The sequence below is a fragment of the Liolophura sinensis genome, chromosome 1 (assembly GCF_032854445.1).
Source record: "Liolophura sinensis isolate JHLJ2023 chromosome 1, CUHK_Ljap_v2, whole genome shotgun sequence".
NCBI classification, from domain to species: Eukaryota; Metazoa; Mollusca; class Polyplacophora; order Chitonida; family Chitonidae; genus Liolophura; species Liolophura sinensis.
Genome location: NC_088295.1, coordinates 12,156,328 through 12,167,723, shown reverse-complemented (window position 1 = coordinate 12,167,723; position 11,396 = coordinate 12,156,328). Strand labels below are relative to the sequence as shown.

Here is an 11,396-nt window from a genome sequence, read left to right as displayed (position 1 = left end):
TAGACATATTGATCTTTTGTGTATCTTAAGTGTACATCATGTACATGTCAATATGCCTTACTAGAACTGTTAATAGAATGCTCCAGCTTGTTGTTTACCTTCTCCTCATGAATCAGTGTTGTTTATTGTGTTACTTTCAATACTTGTATAGGGGAAACATATACCAGGTACTCAGATCTTTGGTTGCTAAGATATGGCTGCAGTGTTGCTGAAGTGGCATTAAACTGTAACCATCCACTCAGATCTTTGTTGTTATAGCAGTAAAATACAAGTAAAGTAAAGGTGAACTGAAGCAGTTTTGAAGTCAACATTTGCACCGTGCAGACCTTAAGTGTCAGGGTATTTAAATCTTGTTCAGATTTCACGATCAAATCATCTGGTTAACAGACATCTGAGTTTTGTTTGGATACTTGTAGCCAGGGTGGGCTCTCTGGTCCATGTGACTGAAGTGTTCAGGTTACAGCCAATCGGGCCCTGACTAGATATCATTTGTATTCGCATGTCCTTTACCTGTACCTGGCTGGCTAACAAAGCATCAACCTAGAGACTTCACAAGGCAGTAATCGGGAAGTTTGTCAGGTTCATGATGAAGGGTAGTTGTTTCAGTGTGTTGATACTGGGTTGGTTTATGCAGTCAAATTGCATCATCTTGCTGCTCAACTGATAATATACCTAAATCATTTTGACATACCAGGAGAAACTGTTAGTAAGGGAGGTAACCATACCCAATCTGATCTCCATTGTTACATGTTACTGTGTATTTATTTATTTCATTGGTGTTTTACACCATACTCAAGAATATTTCACTTATACGACGGCAGACAGCATTATGGTGGGTGGAAACTGGGCAGAGCCCGCGGGCAACCCACGACCATCCACAGGTTGCTGGCAGACCTTCCCACGTACGGCCAGAGAGGAAGCCAGCATGAGCTGGACTTGAACTCACAGCGACCGCATTAGTGAGAGACTGCTGAGTCATCACACTGCGCTAGCACACTAACCGAGCCACGGAGGCCCACCATGTTACTGTGACTCAGGATATGCATGTTTGTCTATAACACATGTTCTCTACCTAAGATTCAGAGGACATGGCTATATAAATAATTCACATCAGTAGTTACATTGACAACTTACTGTCTACTGGCAAGTTGCTGATACATTAACAGTGTGTGGGTACTGCCAGTGCCACAGTTAACTTTAGCAGGAGATTTAACAAATCACATAATTTTTTACATACAGATGCCATGGTATAATCCTTGAGCGTGCATCAATTATTTCCTCATTCAATTATATTCAATAATTACTGGGATATTAGAGGGCAGTGGTGTGCTCAACAGTTACTGGGATATCAGAAGACAGTGGTGTGCTCAACAGTTACTGGGATATTAGAAGACAGTGGTGTGCTCAACAGTTACTGGGATATCAGAAGACAGTGGTGTGCTCAACAGTTACTGGGATATTAGAAGACAGTGGCGTGCTCAACAGTTACTGGGATATCAGAAGACTGTGGTGTGCTCAACAGTTACTGGGATATCAGGAGACAGTGGTATGCTCAACAGTTACTGGGATATTAGAGGGCAGTGGTGTGCTCAACAGTTACTGGGATATTAGAAGACAGTGGTGTGCTAAACAGTTACTGGGATATTAGAAGACAGTGGTGTGCTCAACAGTTACTGGGATATCAGAAGACTGTGGTGTGCTCAACAGTTACTGGGATATCAGAAGACAGTGGTATGCTCAACAGTTACTGGGATATCAGAAGACAGTGGCGTGCTCAACAGTTACTGGGATATTAGAAGACAGTGGTGTGCTCAACAGTTACTGGGATATCAGAATACAGTGGTGTGCTCAACAGTTACTGGGATATTAGAAGACAGTGGCGTGCTCAACAGTTACTGGGATATCAGAAGACTGTGGTGTGCTCAACAGTTACTGGGATATCAGAAGACAGTGGTATGCTCAACAGTTACTGGGATATTAGAGGGCAGTGGTGTGCTCAACAGTTACTGGGATATTAGAAGACAGTGGTATGCTCAACAGTTACTGGGGTATTAGAAGACAGTGGTGTGCTCAACAGTTACTGGGATATTAGAAGACAGTGGCGTGCTCAACAGTTACTGGGATATCAAAAGACGGTGTGCTCAAAGGTGACTGGGATATTAGAAGGCAGTGGTGTGCTCAACAGTTACTGGGATAGAAGACAGTGGTGTGCTCAACAGTTACTGGGATATCAGAAGACTGTGGCGTGCTCAACAGTTACTGGGATATCAGAAGACAGTGGCGTGCTCAACAGTTACTGGGATGTTAGAAGACAGTGGTGTGCTCAACAGTTACTGGGATATCAGAAGACTGTGGTGTGCTCGACAGTTACTGGGATATCAGAAGACAGTGGTGTGCTCAACAGTTACTGGGATATTAGAAGACAGTGGCGTGCTCAACAGTTACTGGGATATCAGAAGACTGTGGTGTGCTCAACAGTTACTGGGATATCAGAAGACAGTGGTATGCTCAACAGTTACTGGGATATTAGAGGGCAGTGGTGTGCTCAACAGTTACTGGGATATTAGAAGACAGTGGTATGCTCAACAGTTACTGGGATATTAGAAGACAGTGGTGTGCTCAACAGTTACTGGGATATTAGAAGACAGTGGCGTGCTCAACAGTTACTGGGATATCAAAAGACGGTGTGCTCAAAGGTGACTGGGATATTAGAAGGCAGTGGTGTGCTCAACAGTTACTGGGATATCAGAAGACAGTGGTGTGCTCAACAGTTACTGGGATATCAGAAGACAGTGGCGTGCTCAACAGTTACTGGGATATCAGAAGACAGTGGTGTGCTCAACAGTTACTGGGATATCAGAAGACTGTGGTGTGCTCAACAGTTACTGGGATATCAGAAGACTGTGGTATGCTCAACAGTTACTGGGATATTAGAGGGCAGTGGTGTGCTCAACAGTTACTGGGATATTAGAAGACAGTGGTATGCTCAACAGTTACTGGGATATTAGAAGACAGTGGTGTGCTCAACAGTTACTGGGATATTAGAAGACAGTGGCGTGCTCAACAGTTACTGGGATATCAAAAGACGGTGTGCTCAAAGGTGACTGGGATATTAGAAGGCAGTGGTGTGCTCAACAGTTACTGGGATAGAAGACAGTGGTGTGCTCAACAGTTACTGGGATATCAGAAGACTGTGGCGTGCTCAACAGTTACTGGGATATCAGAAGACAGTGGCGTGCTCAACAGTTACTGGGATGTTAGAAGACAGTGGTGTGCTCAACAGTTACTGGGATATCAGAAGACTGTGGTGTGCTCGACAGTTACTGGGATATCAGAAGACAGTGGTGTGCTCAACAGTTACTGGGATATTAGAAGACAGTGACGTGCTCAACAGTTACTGGGATATCAGAAGACAGTGGTATGCTCAACAGTTACTGGGATATTAGAGGGCAGTGGTGTGCTCAACAGTTACTGGGATATTAGAAGACCGTGGTATGCTCAACAGTTACTGGGATATTAGAAGACAGTGGTGTGCTCAACAGTTACTGGGATATTAGAAGACAGTGGCGTGCTCAACAGTTACTGGGATATCAAAAGACGGTGTGCTCAAAGGTGACTGGGATATTAGAAGGCAGTGGTGTGCTCAACAGTTACTGGGATATCAGAAGACAGTGGTGTGCTCAACAGTTACTGGGATATCAGAAGACAGTGGCGTGCTCAACAGTTACTGGGATATTAGAAGACAGTGGTATGCTCAACAGTTACTGGGATATTAGAAGACAGTGGTGTGCTCAACAGTTACTGGGATATTAGAAGACAGTGGCGTGCTCAACAGTTACTGGGATATCAAAAGACGGTGTGCTCAAAGGTGACTGGGATATTAGAAGGCAGTGGTGTGCTCAACAGTTACTGGGATATCAGAAGACAGTGGTGTGCTCAACAGTTACTGGGATATCAGAAGACAGTGGCGTGCTCAACAGTTACTGGGATATCAGAAGACAGTGGCGTGCTCAACAGTTACTGGGATGTTAGAAGACAGTGGTGTGCTCAACAATTACCGAAATGTTAGAAGACAGCGGGGTGCCAACCACCATCAGGTTCTAACCGGGACAAATTAAGTGACTCTGGTAAGCCTGGGGTAACTCAACTGCCTGGTCTGTGACACTAACAACAACATCACAACTGTATGCCGCTGTGGTGAATATGATTAGATTAGTTTACTCACATGATATTGCAGAACAGCTGGATTATGAGGCGGACAGAACCAATCATAACAGAAGAGAAACCACTATAGGGGGCCATTCATGTAATGGACAAATTGTGCATATTATTATAGCAGGCAAAGTCAATAACACAAAATACCAGTTATATACAAAGTGTTTATTTGTTATTCTATTTAACAAAACTGTACAAACTATACACTGATAATAGGTTCTGAAAACGTCCGCTGTCACTACAACCTAGCCACGGCCTGTCAGACATACTCACACTCACACGCACATGGGCATTGCTACAAGACTAGTGAATATATGTATTCTCATAACTTAAGAACAAAAAAAAAAAAAGTAAAGTTAGCAATAATATGGTACTTACAGTGAAAACACTTGTATACAGCTGAAAATGTTAGCATCATCCAAATATATGTATATAAAAGGCTTTTTTGATATGTTCATAAACCTGGGATATGCGTATTTCATGGGAGATGTAGGAAGACAAAAAAGCTGCGGAGTAAATCGTACTCCCCAAAACACTACATGTAGTTGGCATGGAGATGGGTCACTGACTGGAGAGTAGGCCTACTGGGAATACATTCACAATAAAGAAACACTGGCATCTCAAAAACAAGGCACCTTGGCCCACCTGTCATGAAAAGCTTTATCTATTTTCTGTATATGAAAAAAAAAAACATCCCTGCAAAACAAATGCTTATCATTTGTATAATGAAGGTGGAATGGTTCATTTTTGGTGTTGATTAGTCATCCTTATTCTCAAGTGATATGATCCCAAGAACTTTTTGTGTCAGTACTTTCAGTTTCCACTGAACAAGTAAAAATATTTAATGTTTTCATTGTCATAATAAACTGACATTTCAATCAAAACCCTATTAAAATAAACATGTCAAAATATGAACTCAAGAACTCTCAAATTACCAAAACTGTCACAACCACAAGATGAGGCAAGCTACGTGTAACCTAAGAGGGTAATAATATATAGAACGACTATTTACATGCAAACATCTCTAAAAATATCTCAACATCAACAAGAGTTCAATGGACGAAGAACTTTAGCTATCACCTGTGATTTGTTCCTTACAGACAACAAACAGATTGGAAATATCAAAGCAGAAAAAATACACAAAAGAAAAATGTACAATGATATTTAAAGGTAAAACAGAACAATGGCAAACAACATATTGTGTGTGTTGACAAGAAAATTTAAGACAAATTTTTGTTTTTTGTTTTTAGTTGACCTGTTCATATGCAGCAATTCCCCCATCAAACACATGTACGTGCTCAGTTCTCACACAGTCCCTCTACACACCATCACTTAAATCGCTAATATATGTCCCTGATCTGATCTAAGAAGTGTCTTTCTTTAGCTGTACATCTTTGGTATATAATAAAGACAACAGCAGCCTACAACAACAACACTAATGTTTGCATTATCATCATTCTATCAGATAATCATCTCTGCAATCAACACCTTTGCTTATCACAAAAGTCCTACAATATTAAAATTGAGTATTAACGCACAAGGGTGCCCATGTCAATGAATGTAAAAGTAACGAAATCAAACATTATTACAACAATTGTACCTACGCAAAACTGCAGGGCCCAATTTCGCAAAGCAGCGTACAATATTTTTTTAGCGTACATTTGTCATACGATACTTTTGTCACTACCAATGTACCAGTGTCCTATATGTGTGATTATCGCACATGTGCGACATCTTTATGAAACTGGGCCCAGTATTACATGTACCACTTTTTGATTAGTACACATAATAGCCCGAAAACCTAATTATGTCATCCATTGTTTGTTACAAGGCATTGTTGGCATTGCTAGACAATTTGACACGCATCAGCTAACACGTGGCATATTAACAGCAAAATTGAAGCAGCTCCCTAAAACTGTATGTTATACCAGCCCAAAATGTTGCCTTCACACCTGATCTTCAGAATGCAACCACGCCGTGGCATAATAATGGGTTAGGGCTATCCTCTGAACATTTTTTGTGTGAACAGTGATACTCATTAGATGGTCAGTTATTGATCTTTCATCACAGATACACAGATCCTGTATTAAGATTAATTTTGCTACAAGTCAATCAATTCTTCTTGCACCATTATTTAAAGATATCTGCAGATGAATTAACCCTGCAGGGACCATCCTTAAAAAAGTGAAGTTTACTGGGCGTACCCCGATCCTATTAGACAAAAAATAGGGTCAGCCACTTTACTACTTTTATTCTGGCGAATGAAAACATAGAGATATTTAAGAGATAAAAAAGGAGATAAAAATACTAATTAATAATTTCTATAAAAAATTCCACTAAAAACTCTTAAGAGAAGAGTCTATTTTCAAAGGACTGGTCAGGTTACACCTAACAAGGATATTCTAATGGCGGCTTGATCACATGGGATTTCTGGCCATCATTTCACTCTAAAACTTTCAGACCACACTGTACAATGAATGATTATAACTTCAGTTAACACCACTTTCAAGTCAATAAAAGTGTGAAGAAAGTCATGTACACAATGTAAAATGAGTCAAATTGACAATGATATGATACTAATTGCATTGTATTAATTTGATGTGTAGTACTAAAAAGCCCTATGATACTATACAGGATGTGCATGCTGAGGGATAGGATATCTGGAATTGTCAACTCCAGAAAAGTTATGTGATCACTTGTAGAGAGCTGACAATTCCTGATATCCCATCTCTGCGCATGCACTATATGTTCTATTATACCAAAAAAAAAAAGCAGTGCAGTTGCTGAGGTGGTACTTTAAATAGCTCAATTTGTACATTGATAGCAGCGATAGCCATTGCCTGGTTGACATCAGAGAGCACACAAACAGAGGTAACTGCAGAAGAATATGCGCATGATCGATGGATAAAGGCAGATCATTGGCTACTACCTTGTGAACGTGGGATATTACTTTGAGAGTGCGACACACTTTGCTTGAGTGTGTGAGCATTGTAAATCATGTTCTGTGGAATATCATGTGACTCTGTATTGACCAAGTGTCACCTGGGATCCCTACATGAGGTAAAATAATCATAATTACTTGGCTGTATGCTTACTTATCTACATTTGAATATCGCCATGATAAACAAAGAAGTTTGTGATCAATATTCATAAGTATCCCTTTTTCAAGACAAGCATCAAATGGTTATTCACAAAAAGCATGTTATAACATCAAATCATGCTATACATGCTTGTTCACATTTAAGATCAAAAAAGTCTTTCTGAGGATATGTAGGATGACCTTAAATATCTGAAAATATATGTATTCGTGTGTGTTTTCCCAATCAGAGAATCCTGTGCAAATTTGTTGATTGTCTAAAAGCATATATATATGATGTGTGATTTCTCATTCGCAGCAAGTGTCATAACACCACTTTGTTGACACACCTATTGGTCATTCAATCTGTCGTAATACTGGACTTGAGTCAGTCGACAAAGTGCACCTCTGGGCGGATATGAGGCCTATATCAGGGGAGATAACATAGCACCTTTCTTTATGAGTATGAAGCACAACAGGAATCCTTATGTGGAATGATGTTTTGCTGATCCATTTGTTGGTCCATCATTGCTATAAGCAACACAAGGTGATGCTAAATGAGACAGAATGAAGGTGGAATGTCCATTTAGTGGTTTATGTCTCTGTCTCTCATATCACCATAGCAGGCCTAAACCAATAATACTGGTCACGTGTGTGTTGACAGAGTCACAATCACTATCCCCAGGGACATCAGACAAATGAGGAGTAGCCCGGCAGGGGTGCCCGGGACCCGGCTCTGTTGTTTACTATTAACTGGCCACCATTCAAGCCTGTGGCGTAGTGGCTGCTTTCCTGCTCACTGTCTGTATAGCTGTAAGCATTAGAGGGGTTCTGCCTGTACCAGGACTGACGCACAGGGCCATTAACATAAGGATTGTTGAAGTTCATAGCAGATGGGCCCTGCTGACTTTCTGGCTCACTCTCTTCATCACTGGGCTGGAAGGAACAAAAATGGAAACGGTTTACACATACATATGGTCAAGGGTGATCTTACAAACCAGTTATCTTTTTAAAAACTGTTATGCCAGATTTTGCAAGTCTTGCACAAAACAATGAATAATTCAACGTCTTATCTTGGTATATACTAAAGTTCTGTTTTACTGGGTTTCTTTTTCACTGCTAAGGTTTAATGTGTACACAGAGACAGCAACACTGACCTCTGTGGAATCTCCCAGATCTGAAGGTTTCTCATCCAAACTGCTACTATTATCATCTGCCAGGTTTGGCTTGTAGTCATCATCAGAGTATGTAACACTGGCTGGGCTTGGCCGTGGGGGGGCCCTGAAAACAGGCAATACAAATCAAAATATAGTGGAACGCATCACACGAATTTACTGAATCAAAGTCTAACTTTCAACTCAAAATAGTTTTCTGTAATGATACTGGGTACACTTTCATGAAGCCCTCTTATCAGCATAAGCATAAACTTCCATGGAAACATCGTGCCTACAGTTATGATTATCAAGACAGCTTTGTGCAAGAAGGTCCAGGTTCTTAAAAAAAATACATTAATACCATAAAATGAAAGACAAAATACACTACTGGTAGGCCTGAAATCAATAGGTTCAAATTTAAGGCATACAATAACCGATTCAATTTCCAGAAAACTAACCTTGGTAATGTGCTTCCTCGGCCAAGGGTTCCATTGCGAATATGGATGCTGCGTCTGTTAGTACTCATCTCCATCGTGCTAAATCCACCATCCTCAGGCTCCTGGGGTTCTATTGTTACATTGTTGATCACCTTACGTTTGTCTGCTGTCAGAGTAAAATAAACAAGCAAATTCATATCACACTATAAATATATAAAATTTATGCACAGTTCATTAAACATAATCTGACATTACACAAAGTTAATCTACATACAAAATTATATTAAAATCTGATAATGTTTGAAATGGTTATTGCATGGAAACCAGACACTTTCTGACCAGGCAACTTCCAACTAACCAACCCTCACGGACGTACCGAATATTGAGAATTTCAACTCCAGTAAAAACTATGCCACTTCAATACAACACAAATCTGTCTCTTAGTAATATGTGAGCTTACAGTCACCCCACCTCCTCGGCCTTACCTCAGCATGGTTTACATGTACTTACTCTTGCGTCCCCTCTTGCTGACCAGACAAAGTAGGGTGACCACAACGAGGATGATAATGACACCAGACAGAGCAGCAATGACCAGGAACCACCACTGAGAGTAAAATGCCTTCTCCTTAGTCACTCCTGACGCACTGGGGTCTTGGCCTCCTGATGTAGCAGAAACAAGAGGAAAGAGGATACAAGAATTCAGTAACACAAGACATGGTTGTAAAGAACATCTTTATACTGTAGTAACATCCATTAGGTGCAATAAAATTACAAATGCAACTTGATTACTGAAGAGAGTTACGTTTTCCATAACGAGTCAAGAGATTAAGTCACTTCAGGGCAATAAGCCACTTTTTACAGGTGGCAGGACAGTTTGATTATACATGTATCTTCAGATAAAATAGTAGGCAGATACTGAATATGGTGCACAATAGTTTTGATGCTTTGCAAAACAAGGAAGCCCCTAGATTTGTCTTCAGACAGTGCTACTTAACCAAAACCCCAGCATCATAAATTCTGACACACCACACTTTTGGGAATGTCGCTAATAGTCAGGATTAACTAGTGCTGTAAATTCCTGTTTTCTATCAGATGTAGTTGTCAAATAGCACATCCTTTGTACGGCCCGCGCGTGAGTTCAGTTACAAGTTACCCCTTACCTTGAGTGGTGAAGACCTCTGAAGCTTGGCTAGGGTAGCTGATTCCTTCTGAGTTATATGCGATGACTCTGAAGCGGTAGCTCGTGCTGAGTTTGAGGAGATTGTAGCTGACCACTGCTTCAGGATTCTCACCCTTCTTCCGCACCACTGTTGACCACATGGCTTCTTCAGCTGTACAGAAACAAACTCAATGAACTGCTATACTTTTGCAGCAAAGAAAATACAAACACATGTTATCATTAGACACTTTATGATTATTACAACACCATTTCCATTTCTGCTAATGAAGTAACTGTATGAACTAAATAAATAAAATTCTAATGGCTTCCTACACGATGACATATTTTAATGTTAAAGATGTTAGAATGAATACCTTCTTCCTTGGCTTGAATCATGAAGCCAGATATAGGTTCACGCTCACTGTAACCATTTGTCCAGGACAGAATCACACCATCCTTGTCTCCGGTCAATTTCACATCAGTTGGGGGTTTAGGAGAGTCTACAAGAGGAATCGTTAATTGGTCTATCACAACGCCTCTTCACAAACTTATACATATGCAAAGATTTTCTTTTTCACCCTCGAGGCTCAAACACACAAAACAAGCTTGCTACTGATTTATGCCTCAATACATAAAATGAGCGCCAAAGGTATTCTTTATTTATGTCAGTTTACTATCACTTAGAAAAATGTGGTCTTTAAGTAAAACTTTGGTAAAGAGCAAACCATTACATTATCCAGTTCTGGGTTCTCCTGAATAGTTGCCAAGGTGTATCATTCAAAGACTTTTCATATGCTTATTCAAAGAACCTTTGTTGAGTAGTACAGTCATCTACCATCTTTTTTTTTTCAAGTTTTTTCAACTGTTATGAATTTTCCTGAAAGATCATTGAAGACACAAATAGATTTAACTTACATCTCTGTGGTCCAACTGTAACGGTTGCATTGGTAGAATTCCCAGACCCTACATCATTGGCAGCCTTGATGATGAATGTGTAGGTACCATTCTCCAGTAAACGGGCAGCATGGTGGTAAGACTTGTTCAAACTCACCTGTACTTTCTTTATCACACCTGTGCAGAGGAAGGTGTCAATTGAGAAACATTTTTTTGCAGTATAGCACATACTACATGCCAAATTCATCACTCTGATTGAACAATGGGTACTTCAAATTTTTGATAGCTTTGTCGGATTGGCCATGTTACTATGCTTGTTACCATGCTGCTGTTTGTGTGTTACAAGACTTGTTACCACGCTGCTGTTTGTGTATTACAAGACTTATGTCACCATGCTGCTGTTTGTGTATTACAAGACATGTTACCATGCTGCTGTTTGTGTATTACAAGACTTGTTACCA

General features: G+C 40.3%; 1 protein-coding gene across 1 annotated transcript in view; it reads right to left on the bottom strand.

Annotated features, from left to right (window-relative positions):
* Window positions 1-4,346: 4,346 nt before the first annotated feature.
* Window positions 4,347-11,396, bottom strand: part of LOC135469126 (protein sidekick-like) — a 43,747-nt gene continuing 36,697 nt past the window's right edge. Inside the window, exons 27-33 of the mRNA XM_064747661.1 lie at window positions 10,957-11,112; window positions 10,416-10,541; window positions 10,043-10,213; window positions 9,393-9,542; window positions 8,904-9,048; window positions 8,449-8,572; window positions 4,347-8,227 (exon numbers count right to left, since the gene is read on the bottom strand). Coding sequence (XP_064603731.1) covers window positions 7,982-8,227; window positions 8,449-8,572; window positions 8,904-9,048; window positions 9,393-9,542; window positions 10,043-10,213; window positions 10,416-10,541; window positions 10,957-11,112 — 1,118 coding nt within the window. The 3' untranslated portion in view covers window positions 4,347-7,981. The remainder of the gene's footprint in view (window positions 8,228-8,448; window positions 8,573-8,903; window positions 9,049-9,392; window positions 9,543-10,042; window positions 10,214-10,415; window positions 10,542-10,956; window positions 11,113-11,396) is intronic.